Source organism: Rhea pennata, chromosome 5 (assembly GCF_028389875.1).
Source record: "Rhea pennata isolate bPtePen1 chromosome 5, bPtePen1.pri, whole genome shotgun sequence".
In the NCBI taxonomy this organism is placed as follows: Eukaryota; Metazoa; Chordata; class Aves; order Rheiformes; family Rheidae; genus Rhea; species Rhea pennata.
The window spans coordinates 53,121,669-53,137,794 of NC_084667.1; the positions used below are offsets into that span (position 1 = coordinate 53,121,669).

Here is a 16,126-nt window from a genome sequence, read left to right on the forward strand (position 1 = left end):
GAGGGGAGGGGAGTGGGAGAGGAGGAGGTGGCTTCCTCCTGACGCCATTTCCGAGGGGCTGGAATATATAAATGAGCCGGTTGCTGCAGTGCCCCATCTGGGATCTTCAGCCAAGGCGCTGGCGTAGACACACACAGTGCTGGTCTCCCCCAGCACCGCTCTTGGAACCCTCCACGTCAGGGCCAGACCCGTCGTCTGCCTCTGCCTCCCTCCCTCCGCCCCTGACACCACCATGAGCCGCCTGGGACTTCTTGCCCTCCTCTTCCTGGCCGTGCCGGGTAAGTGGGGCTGGGGCTGGGCTCTGTCCGCCCCAAACCTTCCGGGACTGCTCAGCACCGCGGACAGCGCCGGCCCGCTCCGCGCCGAACCCGCCGCGGCCGCTTCAGCACCGCGGACAGCGCCCGCCGCAAGGTCACTGCCTGGGGGCTGCGCCGGCCCGGGCCGCGGCCGCGGGACCTGCCCTGCCCTGCCCTGCCTTGCTTTCCCTTCCCTTCACTTCCCTTCCCTTCCCTCTTTCTAAGGGGGACACAGAGCCCACATCCAAGTACTGCCCCCAGGGACCATTTCCACCAGTGCTGGACACCCCTCTTCTCTGTTCTTATTTCATCAGGGAGGGTTTTCTCTGCTTGTCGCCCAGAGGAGGCCAAATAATAAGATCTTTTATTTTGCTCTCCCTACATTTTACAGCCATCTCCCTTCCAGTGACAAATGACATGAATAAAGGGGACACGAAGGTAAGGAGGAGCTGGTGGTGGACACAGGTGTGGGGTATGTGTGTGTGGAGGGGGATGTTGAGTGATGTGATGTTTAGCCTCCACCTAGGTGGCCTGGGTCTTGCTTACTCTTATTGAAATAGCCTGTAGGAAGTGACAGCTGGGGGGGAGCGGGGGGAGGGGGGAGGATTGCAAGAGATTTCCATACAGCAAGATCTATCCTCTGCCTCTCCCTCCCTACCAGGATTTACCCTTTATGCATCCACTGCTGCGCTCCTGGTCAGGAGCAGAGTCCCTTAGGAAGTTCCCAGAGGTGCTAAACAAGCTTGTTTGGAGCACAGTGAGATTGGGGATGGAGGCTGGGTATGACCCTCTCTAGTCCTCCTACTTTCAGTTTTTCTAAGCTTCCCACAGGAGGTGAGTCAGTTGGGAGAGAGGGAGGAAATGTGATTCAGGAATGGGTACTGCTGGAAATGTGTGTGCTTTGGAGAGTACATGTTATTTAAACATACATGTTCCTGAAAAATAGACAACTGGCTGCTCTCGGGTTGCTTATTTGTTCTCAGCTATCACTCATCCTGTCTCAAAGGATTTTCACAGTGCGTGACTTGGCTGACCTCTCGAGTCTTCTACTATAGGCTTCTATGTAAATGTCTCTCTATATCTCTGACATTCAAAGCTGCACTTCACAAGTGTGTGCACTCCGAACTGGATTTTGGCAAGTAAAAGATTGGATAAGTGGTTTATGAGTGTTGACCTGTGACAAAAATGCCTTCCTGATACTATAATGCCTATAGCCTTTCAGATGCATCTATCTCTCCAGGGCCAAATTAAGACTTCTACAGAAATTATTGTATAGAAAATACGTATCAGCCCTCTTTCCCCTGCTTCTTGAACCTCCTTGTTTCCTGAAATTTTCTAACTATGGAAGGCTTTTCCCTAGGCAGCAGTAGAGGAGGGCATATTCATGTCAATCTCAGCGCAGGCTCCTTTGTACACCATGTCTCTGCTCATTGCTTCCTACAGGGTAAAAGTGCCTTGAGAAAGCCTCCCTGTCTCTGTCAGACACACTTGAGCCTGGACAGCTGTTGCTCTGTTAAAACTTTAGCCCACTTAGCCCTGCTAGGGGCTGAGCTGTGAGCAGTCAGGCAGTGTTATAGCACTGGGCAGCTGCTTCAGGCTGTGGGGAAGCCTGTGTGTGGGTTGCTAACTGAGAATGGGGGCTTAGAGTACCTGCCCCTTCAAATTGGCTGTGCCAGTGAAATGCTCATTGGGCACCTGGTGGGAAAATCCATTAAGTTCACAACTTTCCTTGTGAGACCTGTTCCCCAAAATGCATGATTTGAAAAGCACGGCACTTCCCAGCAAGACACACTCAGATTTTTGTAGAAGCAGGTGCAACTATATGGAAATCTTTCCACCAAGGCTGGATCTTTCTCAAGCCTGTTTCCCCTCTGGGTCTTGCACTGCTCTTGTTCAGAGTAAAGTCAGAGCATATCTTCCTTTTGAATGTTGCTGGAGCTAAAAGGAGCCCTTAGGGCTTTTCCACCTTCACCCTCCTCTGAGAAACAGAACATTTCAATGAAAGAGCTCACTGGGAGTTCCCCAGGGACAGATCAGGGTAGAGAACTTCTTATCACATAGGTATGACACTGAGTACTGCAGCTCTCCCTGCCCACCATGTTGCTCTAGACATGTCCCATGCCCCCAGCATTTGCAGACGGCTCAGAGCCATGAAATGAGAAGTCAGCAACTGCAGGCTGTACTTAGGCAGATAAACACCTAACATCAACGGCTTTCCAGGGCAAGCCTAACCACAGCCAAGGCATTTAAAACCTCTCTGGTATATACTCAAAGGACACTATTTCCCATTTGTGAACCTAAATTTCAGAAGGGCCTGTGCATAGTGGAGCTCAAACATGGTGAAGTATATCCTTGTAAGGACATGATCCTTTGCGGATTTCTTTTCTGTTCAGGGACAGTCTGACCAGCTTTTAAGGATCCAGTTACATGCTCACACTTAGATGGTAACTATGGCAAAATTCCAGCCTAAGTTTCTGCACCAGCTTGCTTACACTCATTTGGAGAGGATCTCCATTTCCTGATTTAGGGTGTTATTTCATGACCTTGTGAAGCCTCACTCTGCAAGATTTACTTTTATAAAAAGTCAAGGAGAGTGTGGTTGGAACAACTGCACTATACACCTTTTTAGCGGTTGTAAAGTTCATCCAGAGAGTTGACTACATTTTGGTGGTAACTGATGTTTTTCTCTGTATATGAACAAAGATCCTGAACAATGTTAGAGTTTTTCAAAATGCTTGTCTAGAGTGTGTATTCGTACCACATTCTTATTTCTCATGCTGAGAAAGTACTTACTTCTGAGGCTGCATTGATTACTCCTGCAATAGGGGGTTCCAGAGCTTGGGAAAAGTGGAAGGGAAGTAATAGAATCTGTGTTTTGTTCTCTTTAGTGGGTGACAGGTACTCTAAGCTATCTAAAATCAATCTTTATGGATTGTTCATAGAATAGGAGATTGATACCAGAGTAATTTCTCTGCTTTCATGTTGTTAGATCTTTCCTGTAGCATTTTTAATCCAGCAGACAATCCCCTTAGAATGCAAAAATAGCTAAGAGGAAATAATATTTAATTATTTTAGGGCTGTAGTCTGCAAAAGCAATGACTGAAAGGAATTCTCTCCTTACACAGGGTGAAAAATTGCCTGTTCTAACTGATGAATGAATATATCTAATTGCTTGAATGAGCAACATCATTGCTGATTGGAAATTGCTGACTTGTGTTTAATTTCTACTGCAGCTGCAGTGTTCTGCTCTCTCAAGAATGGCACCTTGCAAGAGGTCAGGACTCCTAGGGCTGCCTGCAGAAATTATCAGAAGAAAACAGTTCAGTCAGTGATTTTTTTTTGCCTCCCAAGGCTTAATCATATCTTTTCATTTTATTTAGCTTGCTTTTTCAATAGGCACTGCTGAGCCCTGCATGCTTTACCAGCTGCTCTATAAATAATGTTCCTTTTGAACTGGGCAGCCAGGCTGCAAAAAAATGATACGTTCTCTCATCTGTGTGACCATTTGGGTCTATCATGACCACACAGCAGAGGTCTTGCTGGTGTGTCTTTGTGTGAGGAACGTGCCTTCAACTTGTCTTTGAGTCTGTGACTTTGATTTTTCCTTCCACATCTGTATTGCTGTGGGATTAGTGATGATGTGGTAGCATGGGCAAAGAGTTAGGCCTGTTATCTCAGTGCAAGGTACAAAAACTGGACAATAAAATGGAGCCAGATCTTCTCATTTTAGAGGAAGAAAAGAACTGCTGGAAAGGGCAGGCCATTGTGTCTGGGAAGCTGCCTCAGGCAGCATCAGATGCTTAGGAGGGAAGTTTAGGAATTTCTTCCCTTTCAGATAACCTGCCTCCACACACAGCACTTCTGGTCTGTAATAGATGGCTTGAACACTAAAGCACAGGGTTGAATGATTCTCCAGAATGTCTTTGCTCAGGGCTTCAGAGCAGCTTTTCTCAAGGGTGTTTGTTTGAAAGTATGATTTACCTCTCCTCACCCATGGTGCCTGGCTGCAGTCTATCTAGGCCTCAGATAGATGTCAGGGTTTCAAGGTTATCTTTTTAAGAGCTGTGGTCACTTGTTGCTCCTTACAGCCTCCTACTGAGCCCTTTTTATCATCTGCAGGCTGAGAAACATTGCCTTGAAAGGGGATGATTTTGAGTTCCCTGTGTGTATACCCAATTACCGTTTAATATCTTGACATGCTCAGCCTTGATGTCCTGCAGCAGTGAGCTCCTCAGCAGAAGAGTACATCATGCTGAAAGAGCCCCTTCCTTTGCCCCATGATTTCCACACTTCTCAGTTTGGTGAAGTGTCTTCTGTTCCTGTGCTATGTAACATACAGAACCAAACATTTGAATTTAGCTCACCTAGAAAAGGAGGAGGACCTATGTCATCACCTTCTTCATTTCAGCCATGGTAACAGATTTAAGGAAAAAAAAGAAAAAAATAACAGTGTTTTAATCTGTTTCTTTGCCTCCTTCTAGGTGATGAAGTGCATTGTAGAGGTCATCTCTGATACTTTATCCAAGCCAAATCCCCTGCCAATCAGCGAGGAATGCCTAGAAACCCTCAGAGGAGGTACAGAGAGGCTCTTTCAGACTTAATGCTGGGTTTCAGTGAGAGCAGGTCTGGCAGGGACACAAGCCGGGGCTGAGCCTTCCCTGCTGTGTCTAGTCTGATGCATGCTCTGGCCCTTGAAAGGGCTCCCTGCCATAGTCACCTTCCTTGTGGCCACCTCACCAGGCTGGTTGGGGCCCAAGAAGCAGGGAAGGAGCTGCTGCTCAGCCCAGACCACGCACCTAGCAGGCATGCCTGCACTGCCAGCTCTGCAGCTGCAGGAGGCACTGATCACACAAAGCTGCCTGCTCTTCATGAGAATTTTTCTGTTCTTAACCACTTAACCACAGTCAAGAGAGGTGGCAGAAAATCATCCCAGTGGAGATGTGGAGAAAAGAGTTAAAAAAAAAAAGGAGGGGGGGAGCTAGTGGAGTTTTGGGTTTGGGTTCTTCTTCTTCTTCCTTTTTTTTTTTTTTTTTAACCAAGTCTTCCCCTTTGCAGATGAACGAATCATTTCTATCCTTCGACACCAAAATTTACTGAAGGAGCTTCAGGAAATTGCTATTCAAGGTATAGTTTCAATACATTTTTCTGGGAAGAGGAGGTTAGTCTATTGTGGTGGCCCTGTGCACTTCTTTTCCCCTTTAATTTTACATTAGTTTTGGTTCATACATACGTGCCTGAGGGAATGTACATAAACTGGGAAGTTTATTCTAGATCCAGGATTGCTAGTAGAGATGCTGGGGCAGTGGAGGAATTTTGCTTATAAAAATTCCAATACATATCCGTCCAATGATTTAAGTGGCCTTTAATGTAACTTGTTAGCTGTGTAGAGTTTTCCTAGAGAGTATATGCACTTCAGCGTGGGAGAACCCTAAAGGGAAATACTGTGGCTTAATTCAACAAATAACTGCTAACTCCTGAACTGGAATAAAAGACAAGAAAACCTTCACTGTTTCTGTCACTGGAGTCTAGTACTAGATGTCCGTGGGGCAGTCACTGAGCAGGGAGCAGGCTTTTCACCCACAAGCCCCCAAGTCAAGGCTTCCTTGAGCTGATGAGGAATTTCCTATTGACTTCCTTAGGTCAAGTGCAAGTTCCTTTGCTCCAGAGATGTGTGGGCTACTGACTGCAAGATAGTGTGGGAGCAGCAGTGGTTAGGAGCGTCGTAAAGGATGCAGAAGTGGGGGGGGGGGAAGGTGCTATCCTCAGGAGCCCATATCTCCAAAGCTCATTAGTAGTTTCCAGGTGAGGCTAGTTTAAAGCTGGTGCAGGTCCTTCTGTCCTGCATGATCGGCAGGGGCTGTAGCACAATACTTTCCAAGCTGCAGAGAGAGCAGTTGTGGCTCTTCCTCCTTCCTTCCCCCTTGGGGGTCCCCAGCTGGTGACTTTCCCTTGCTGGGGCATCACAGCACCCTGCTCCCGTATGGCATGGCAGCCAGGATGTCTGGGAGACAGTGCCACCAGACTGCCTTCAGAGCAGGGGTGCCACAGAGGTAACAGGGATAAGGGAGAGGGAAAATGCAGGAGGTAAAGATTAGGAGAGAAGTAACAGCCCCATGTAGGTCCCAAAGCAAACGCTGGCACTGCCCAAGTCCCACTGGTGGAGGGAACAGCAGGGCCATAACCCTGGACCAGCTCCATGGATACTCTGACAATCCAGAACAGAGAAACCTCGGTCCATATCCTGGGGTCCCATTGCCCAGGCGCCCTGAGGGAGGTGAGGCAGAGTTCTCAGCTAAAATTAATCAGACACACGGTGTCAACATGTGGCAGTGAAGTCTATATGAAGGGACTTGTTTAATAAAGATGCATCTTGCTCACCTCTTACCTTGCCTTGAGCCTATCACACCATCCTGTCCTAAGGTAACATGATCTCTGATCAGCAGATCAGCGCGATTGTCTTGAAGCCTGAAACAAAAGCAAAATTCAAGGATGTTTTGCTTGGTCTCCTCTACGCTGGCTGTAGCTGAGCTAAGTCAGGCTGGGAAAGCCCACACACCATTCAGCTTTGTTCTTTGTAGGGCTAGAGAGGAGAGAGCTGGCAATGCTGGTGCTTTCCTTTGAAATAAGATGTAGAAGCTGGGTGAGAGCTGGGTTAGAAAGCACTTTCTTGCCTTTGGTTTCTGGAAACCTTGGTTTCCAGCTGTCTTTGGGATAGGGCTGCCTGGGGCGAGCTGTTTGCCAGCTACAGCAGCCCTGAGCTTGTGGTGCCACTGGCCTCAGACCCTGCAGTCCCCCTTCCTATAGCTGTCACCTCTAGACAACAATTTCTCCAGATTGCTGCCTTTGTTGTGCTAGGTCCATAATTCTGAGTAGGTTTTGGGGCCTCTGGACCTTGGGTTATCCACAGGATGGGAATGAGTGCTGTTTCTCCTCCCTGAAGAGAGGGGAAGCCTGCACTTCCCTGGGGAGTGCACAAAAAAAGCAGCACAGCCCTGGGAGAGGAATCCTGGCCACCAAGGCAGGAATGCACACAGGCTCTGATCGACCACCTCTGCAGAGATACGTAGGCAGCATCTGGAAGGCTGCTGTTCAGCACCTCTTATTCCCTAGCTCTGAAAATATTACCCCCTTCCTAGCCACCCTGCTTGTTTATTTAGAGATCTTTCTCTTTCCTAAAAGTTATGTTTTTGACAGCAACATTGTTATTCTAGTTGATTCACATATTCTCTAATATCACTTTTCCTTCTAGCTGTCTATTAACAGATTAGTACACTGTAGAAAATATATGTGTAATTAAAAAGGACACAGAATTATTTTGCTGTCTCCACTTTGTAAAACACAGCAGGGAATGTTGTTTTCTCCTCATTACTTGACATAGGTGCTAATGAGAGAACTCAGCAACAGAAGAAAAACAGTGGTTTCGAAGATGAACTTTCTGAAGTCCTTGAAAGTCAGAATGACAAGAACAAGCAAAGAGGTCAGTGTCAGCCTAACCCCCAGAAAATCCAAGTCTGGCTGTAAACAAGGATGTTCTTTCTAACAGCCTTGATATGTCCATCTGCTTTTCATTTAGGCTTTCTTTCGATGCTGTTGCTGATACCCACCAGCAACCTCATGTTTGCTTTGGTCTTATTTACCAGCTTAAAAAGCCTGCAGTTTCTGAGCTGTAGCAACTGGTGATGTACAGGCTACAAAACTGATATAGATCTTCCACCCTGCTTCCAACACCATCACTCATTTTTAATGTTTAAAATGAGTTACAGCTAGGGAAATCCTGTACTGAAACACCTGATGATACACCCAAAAGCAATTGGGGTCTGCTCCTATCATCACCCTTTTTTCCAGACATCCAAGACATTAGGTTATGGGTCTCTGAAGTGAAACTGGAACTTGAGATACACACACACACACACACAAGATACATCCTAAAAAGACCACATTCAGCTGTAATCTCCGCTTGCTACCACATTTCTGCTGCCAGCGTAGAGACAGGCAGTGTGACGGAAAGGAGAGTTCAGCCTGTTCCCTGGTTCAGTCCGTTCCCTTTTCCGCGTCAGGAGGAGAGGAGGGACCAGCAGGGTGAGACGGTTTCTGGCACAGCAGCAGCATCCCCGGCAGAGGCCGGCCGCGGGTGCGGGCAGCTCGTGCGCGCTAGCTGCGCTGCAGCACCGCGCGCAGCGCGCAGCTTGAGCGCCTGGCCTCGCTCCCACCGCCGGCGCAGAGACTGTGCAAAGGCAAAGCGCGGGCACGATCCCCCCCACCCGGGGCCAGAGGCAGCTGGGTGGCCCCGTGTGGCGCCTTGCTCCCTGGGCAGCACTCGGCCAGTGCGCTGGCACGGCTCTGCCAGGGGGTCACAGCTGCAAGCGGCGCACTGCCCTCTGCTCCTGTGCCACCTCACCCAACCTGCTCCCCAGCCCTGCTGCCACCTGCTCTCTCCTTTTCATTCTGCCCCGTTCCTGCTCCTTTCCTTTCCAGTTGCTCTTTGCCTCCCACCCATCACTGTTTCTTTTCCAACATGATTTCAGTGATTAATTATGTTAAAAGAGTTCACCCTCTGTGATGAACAAGAGCAAATACACAGACTCCATTAAGCTCTTGGTAATTGCCCCTCAGTAGCTGTTCAGCAAAAACAGAGCCAGCCCCACTTCCCTCCTACTCTCCTAGAAACAACGCTTGGCTCCCTCCTCAAAATGTGAGAATTGATGATGTGATGTTAGTGCAGTACTCCAAGTGCGCAGAAAGCATGTAAGTCATACCTAAATCCTTCCATTTTATATGTGATCCGGTTTCACGTGCGGAAAGTGTGTTACTGGCATCTAGATAGATGGCAATGCAGATTCTGCTTCAGCAGAGCACTGCAGCATATGTTTTTAACTTCAACTCTGTATGTCTATCCAGGAGGCTAGACATCAGCTAGCACACTGACTTGCCTAAATGCAAGCATATGTTCAAGCGAATTGCTAAAAGAGAGGAACAGATCCATGGGTGGGTTAAGCAGATGGCTGAGTGGGGCTGCGGCTGGAGCTGCGTAAGCAGCACAAAGTCTTCCCCGTTTGTGCAATGAGCTCTGAGCAGACGTGTCGGTTCTTGCTCCTCACTGCAGATGAGGCACAGGAGCGCCCTGAAGAGGAGCAGCCCACGGTGTCCCTGGCTGAGCTAGAAGCAGAGAAAATCCAGCAAAATGAGAGAGAAGATTCAAGAGAGGAGGGAAAAAACAGCCTGGAGGAGAGGGAGCCCAGGCCACGGGATGCTCACCCTGACCAGAAGAGGGGTCATGAGGAAGCAGAGAGCAATGAGATTGGAGGCACAGAAGATGAAGATGCCCAGAGGGAAGAGGCTTTGGACAATCGCATCAGTGAAGACCTTGGTGAGGAAGAGCAGAAGCAACGAGAGGAGGAAGAGGAGCCGCCCAGAGGCACTGGTGACAGCCTGGAGCTCGAGGAGGAGCGAGAGCAGGCGTCCAGACAGGGTCAGGAGGAGAGCCAGGAGGAGGCGGGGGGGCGTATGGAGCGGGAGGACGAGCAAGGAGATGCTCCTGTGGAGGAGGACCCTACCGAAGCAGAGAGGTCACTTGATTTGGCTGAGGAAGACGTGGAGGCTGAGGTGATGCAAAGAGCCGACAGTACGTATCTTAGACAACTGCACTGATAACTACACAGGGGTGGGCTGAGAGCCCTGAGACAGACTGATAAGAGGCTCTAAAGGCTAAAAATTCAAATAGGTGCCCACAGGGTTTACAAAAGTACTCCCAGTGTCACTCAGACCCCCTCCCACCTCCCTCAAGCACCCATGAGCACAGGCATATACACAGCTGGGTTACACAGGCCCTGCATTTGCCTCACTATCTGCTCTCCAGTTCCAGTTTCTGTAGCACTGTGAGATGACTCCTTTCTGCAGCTTGAATTTGCTAAGCATTTTTGACTGCTGCCCCTATTGTCTGTTGCTGATATAAGAATGATTATTTCCAAAATCTTGGCGATATGTCACATCCTGCCGTAAGTCAGGAACTCCACTTTGAATCACATTACCTTCCTCTGTAATAAAGAAGCCTTGGTTCAAAGGTGACATCTAATCAGGTTAAAGCTTGTTCTCACTGTTACATTTGATGCTTTTTCAGATAATGAAGAAGCTTTGGGATTTGGCAAAGATGGGCAGAGCTCAGAGGAGGAGGAAGAGCAACCCCACAGACTGAAAGGAAGAAGGCATCGCCTGGAGGATGAAGCAATGCGAGCAGAGGAGGAAGTCTTCCAGCCTAGAGATGTCAAAAGTGAAGAAATGGAGGAGGAATCCTCCAGGGAATGGGAAGACTCCAAGAGATGGAATAAAATGGATGAGCTGGCCAAGCAGCTGACGTCAAAGAAGCGCATGGAGGAAAATGACAGTGAGGAAGACCCAGACAGGTCCATGAAAATGGCATTCAGGTCCCACAAGTTTGACTTCGGTAGTCCAGAGGAAGATGCAAGACGGTCATGGAAGCGTCACTCAAAGGAGGACAGCAGTGAAGGAGGTTTCCCGCTTGCTGCCATGCCTGAAGAAAAGAAGGATGAGGAAGGCAGTGCTAACAGAAGAACAGAGGTTGGTGAACACAGACTTAATAATAAACCCTATCCAGTTATTACTAGGGAATCCAGACTATGCTTGGAGACATAGAATCGTACCTTGCTGTTACGCAGCAACCAGCATTACTTTGTTGTGACATTAAGGGGATGCCCTATAAGATAGTTCCCAAACACCTCAAGGGGCGCTATGCTGTAACTCAGCACGTCCCTTGGCAGCCAGCTAAGCTGGTGCAGCCGTCTTTGTTGTCAGACTCACCAGTCGTGTGACTATGCAGGCCTTCCGTGGAGCTAGACCATCTCACAGATGTGTTTTGGATGACAGTTCTAGGAGTTACCTGAGTATCTGCATGGCCCGCCCAGAAGATAGGTGGCTTTAGACTTTGCTGATGAGCCACAGCTCCAGGCACTGACATTTATTTGGTCCTGACTGAGATAGAGAAGTAGGCTGGACAGGCAGGGCTGGGGCTGGTCTCTGCAGGTGTTTGTTCTGGGGCAAGCCACACTTGGCTGCCCAGGAGCATATTGGGGCCATGTGAGCTGGGCTGGAGTGTGTGGCACCTCTCTTGCCTCTAGAATGCTCTTTTGCTGGGTTATGCACTGAAATACAGCTCAAATAACAACAACCACGTAGCTCATTCATTGGCATCCTCAGCCCATGAGGCAGAGCCCATGAGTTCGTGGTTCAAAGCAAAGTCAAAGGTGTCTCTTGTGTTTGTGGCAGTGGCTTCAAGCAGGGAGGCAGTGAGCCTGCTGAAGGTACAGGCCTTCAGCATGAAGTGTGCCTGCTTAAGCTACTTTCTTGCCATCCTCTGATCCTGATGCAGATTTCTTCCCCAGAAAGGCTCTTTCCTCACTTGCTGTTATCATACTTTCAGAAAAGCAGAGAGAGCTATGTGGCACAGATGAGAAGCACCCACCCCAGCTCCCCCCCAGGAGAACTGGGTGGTGGGGCAGAGATGTCTCAAACACCTCTGTGCATGCTTGTGCTGGGGAGAGCTGGCAAGCAACATGCCTGTTGCTGCGCCACCCGACCTTGTCTCCTCCTCTTCCTTCCTCTGCTTCTATTTCGGGCCTTGCCCATGCATTTTTGTCTTAATTTGTCAATTCTGAGCCTCTCTGTCGATAGCCCATGAGGCAGGCTGGTGCACAAATACCAGCCGGGCTGTGGTCAATCATCAGAGGTGTCAATCAGGCAAGACTCTCTGATGTGTCACCCTGGGTGGCTGCAGTCTGGCATGTCACAGGCAGAGCCAGCCACTCGCCTCCTGAGCCATAGACCAGCCTGGCAAGGGGGCTGGTGGACACAGAGTGCCCTCTTCTCCTGCACAGAAAAACAGCCACCCTTGCATGGCTTAAATCGCAGCTGTTGACTCAGCCTGAGAAAGGGAAGGAGGTTGCTGAACCTCTACAACTGTTGTGTTTACAGTAGCAATCAGACTTTTTTTTTTTCTTTTAACTAGATCAAGGCTTCTGGGAGATGGGGAGGAGGCCTTAGCAACTGCCCCTGGGTGCCCGGGGATGAGGGAAGGGGAGTCACAGGCTCCAGCCCCATGGGAAGAGCAGCTCTGCATAGCAGTTCTTCACTCCCTGGCCATGTAGCTGGGAGACCTTTGGGTGGCTGAGCTGAGGGCCTGAGGAGGGGATCGTCATATTCTTTTTTTATAGCTCCGAAACATGAAAGAGGATTTTTTCTATGATGTACTTTATAGTTTTTCAAGTCAGTTACATGTACTGCAAATCAGTGGCTCTGCACTGGCTGTGCTCGGCGCCTGCTGCTTGCCTGGCTCCTTCGTTCGTGAGTGCTGTCCGTGCAGCACCGCTGGCAAGGAAAGAGGTTTTGGGGGCTGATGGGCCTAAGCCTCATCCGGCAGGGCTGGTGTTGTGCTGTAGCCAAGTACGTAACATGCAGCGAGTTGGAGACAGGACAGCTGTGTCTGCCGGGCAAGGGGAGCGCAGCAGGGAGAAACGGGTGCTAGGCTGGTGCTCGGGCAAAGCCACGCGGTGACGATGACTCAATTTGCTTGGAGGTGCTAAGTAGAATATCCTCAGGTGACGGTCAGAGAGACACAACCTGGGAAGGGTGGGCTGCCCCGGAGCCAGTGCACTGAGGGGTGCTGCAGAGCCCAGGCGGGGCTCCCGCACCCACCCAAACACCCACGTGCAGAGTCAGCGCCAGCGCCCTTCCTAGAGCCCAGCTGTCTCCCGTGGCCGTGTGTTGCCTCTGCCTGCCCTTGTGCAGCCAGCAGGGACGCCCTGGGGTGGCTCAGATGCACTCGCCACCATTGCTGGGGCAGCAGCAGGGTTTCTGAGCACTGCCTCCATCGAGGAGGTGGCACTGGCTGATCTTGCAGTGCTTTGTCACTCAGGAATAAGCACAGACTCTTTGGAGCGCTCTTTGAGATGACAGTTAACTGTCAAGGTGAGACAAGCAGAGGTCATGTAGAGCAATATTAAAAATATCAAGCTTACTTTTTGTGTTTTCTGTGCAACACACCTCTAAACTTGAAGAGTTTAAACTCCGCAGCAGCTCTGATTTCTCCAGGCATGGAGGGCTGTCCCCAGCCTCCAAGCCACCACTCTGGCCATCAGTTCCCTACATTGCAAGCATGTGATGTGCTGCACATCAGGCACTGTGGGTCTGCGGCATGCCTTAGCCAAAAGCCTTAGACTCAGGGAGAAAGGCAGGGAGAGCAACCTGCTAAGAGGCTTTTGAAGCTAGACCGCTTAGTGGTAGCTAAAGAGAACCTCCCGCAGAGGAACTGGGGTGAGGGTATTAGTTACGTTTCGTGCAAAAAGCCTTATCACCAGCTGCAGTGAACATCCAACACCCTAAGGGCAGGATCAACTAATGCTTGTCAAGAGACAGTGCCCATCCCAAAGGGGCTCAAAACCAAGGAGGACAAGAGGGAGAAGGTGAGACCCAGCCGCGCTCAGGCCGGCCAGCCTGGTGCGAGGTTTCCATAGCTGCCTCCCACCTCCAAAGCGGCTGTGGGACTCGCTCCTGTTCAGCCTGAGGGCTGGCTGGGCTGACTCGCGTCTCGTTGGCTTTTGTTGTAGGACCAAGAGCTGGAGAGCCTGGCTGCCATCGAAGCAGAGCTGGAGAAAGTCGCTCACAAGCTGCACGAACTGAGGCGGGGCTGAAGGCTCGCCAGCTCTCCGCGTGCACAGAAGCCAGAGCTGCACTCATCCCTTCACACTGCATTTTCATTTACTGATTTAAAACAGATGCCGGCGGAGCAGAAGCATCTTGTCTAGGAAGCCCATCTCCCCTGAGCCAGGCCTGCCGTCCTCGCAGTAGTGTCGTGCCCATCTCCGCTTCTTTGATTTCGTGCTCCTCTGTCCACTATGGATTCCCACCTCACCTGTACCTTTGGATGACTGTAGCTGAGACGTGTGACTTACACATATATCTTCTCTTATTTTCTCTTTTTTTAAAAAAGACAAGACAGCTTTCTAGAATGTTCTCCTTCCACCGGTAGTTTCACTGGATAAAATTGCAATAACTTGTTATCTTTTGAACTCTGACTGTAATATATTCTATATAAAAAAAAAATCTAAGGAAAAATAAAACTGCAGTGGGTTCCTTCCCTTGTATTTCCAGCTGTAGTCTCAATTGCTGCACACTGTAAGGTCTGTACAGTCTCAGGCAGCACAGCCCCGAAGGGCGAAATGGAGGTCTACCATTACCGTAACACGTTTTCATGGAGTTTCCCTCCTTATGTGCGCCGCCAACGGCTAAGCCCCCAAACTAAGCCCCTCCGCAAGGCCCAGAGGGTGGTTGGACTGTCGCTGCCAGTTCGGAAAATACAGTCATGCTCAGCACCCAAACCCCTCCACAGGGACAAGCAGGCCTGTTGCTGTATCACACAGCCCGGCTCCGAAGGCAGACATCCCATTTATTTCCAAAAGCCATGGATCAAGTCCATAACTCGTAGCTAACACCAGGTTGGCAAGAGAGAAAGCAGGTTAGAAGTTTATGCATTGGGTCAGTACTTGGTAAAAATGAAGCTATTTGGGTAATAGGAGCTCTGGGCTCCAGGCCCGACGCCAGCGGGGGCTGCCCAGCCGCACGGTCCCGATGCTCCTGCAGACAGGCCGGGCGCCACCAGGCCAGGTTGCTCCTCAACGCTCCTTTTAGCCAGAAGCCCCAGCTCGCCCGGGACTGCAAGACCAGGGCTCGAGTGGCGAGGCGCGGAGCGCTGCTCGGAGGCTGCCCGCCCGCCGAACGCAAGCGGGGCTGCGCGCAGGCGGAGGGGACACGAGCAGAGACTGCAGTTTCGTTAACCTCACAGAAATGCACTTAGGAACAGCAATGAAATTAAAGATGTTCCACAGGAACTAGACTAAAATTTCACTGTTACTAGAGAATTAATCCAGCTGTAGAAGTCTCATTTTAAGTACTGTTCTTCATCTATCTAATTTTTTTCTTCATGGCAGGGAGAGTCTGCCTGTAGCAGACCCCTTGTAAATTCAGCTCTACATGTGACAAGTTCAAAGAAACCCTCAAAACCCTCAAGGAACCCACAACAGAAATGTGGTCTTTTCCAAAGAAATTAGACAAGTCTTTCCATGAAGGATGCCCGTAGCACACAGAACCAGCTTACTGCTGCTACCATATCAACAAAATGAAAAATACGATACTAGATAGACCTACTAAAAACATTGTCTTAACTGGATAAAGCTCAGCCCTTGAATTCCATCTTCCCCTTTATTTGAGGAAAGTCTTCTGGGACTGCCACGATTAGTAAACCAGCAGAGGAAACAAGAAAACTCTGGGCCTAGGAAGACACGTGTCCATTTGGTGAGTGCTCACTATCAGACCAGTGGTAACCCTGCTTCACAGCACCCCAGACCTTCCCGACGGCAGGGCTTGTCCTTGGAGACCAGGCACAGCCCTGCTGCACCCGCTTGGTTTACACAAGGGCCTCTGCAGAACATGCCTGTTGCTTAGCAAAATTTAATCCCGCTGGCTCAGATACGTCTCCTTTCTGCACTAGTCAAAATATGGTCTCGAGTACTCAAAACCTAGCAGGATTTTAATGAAGTCAAGAATTCCCTATCCAGGATGATGAAGAAAGAATCAGCCTAGAGCGTTATATTAGGAATACATTCTTAAACACAGAAATAGCATGGTTTATAAAGGCTGAATCCCAATAATATTTAGCTACTTTATATAGTGAGGTATAAAGAGCCTACTTCTCACTACTCTTAGAGGAAAATAAAATAAAATAAAAAAAAAAAAACAGCCTTGACCACCGATAGTGCTGATAC

At 49.5% G+C, this 16,126-nt stretch overlaps 1 protein-coding gene across 1 annotated transcript; it reads left to right on the forward strand.

Annotated features, from left to right (window-relative positions):
- Nucleotides 1–131: 131 nt before the first annotated feature.
- On the forward strand, nt 132–14,324 carry CHGA (chromogranin A). Its single transcript, XM_062577154.1, has 8 exons — nt 132–278; nt 688–734; nt 4,778–4,871; nt 5,352–5,420; nt 7,675–7,773; nt 9,400–9,918; nt 10,414–10,871; nt 13,913–14,324. Exons 1-8 carry the CDS (start codon nt 233–235, stop codon nt 13,994–13,996), a joined length of 1,416 nt encoding a protein of 471 aa, XP_062433138.1. The 5' UTR covers nt 132–232; the 3' UTR covers nt 13,997–14,324.
- The last annotated feature ends 1,802 nt before the right edge of the window (nt 14,325–16,126 follow it).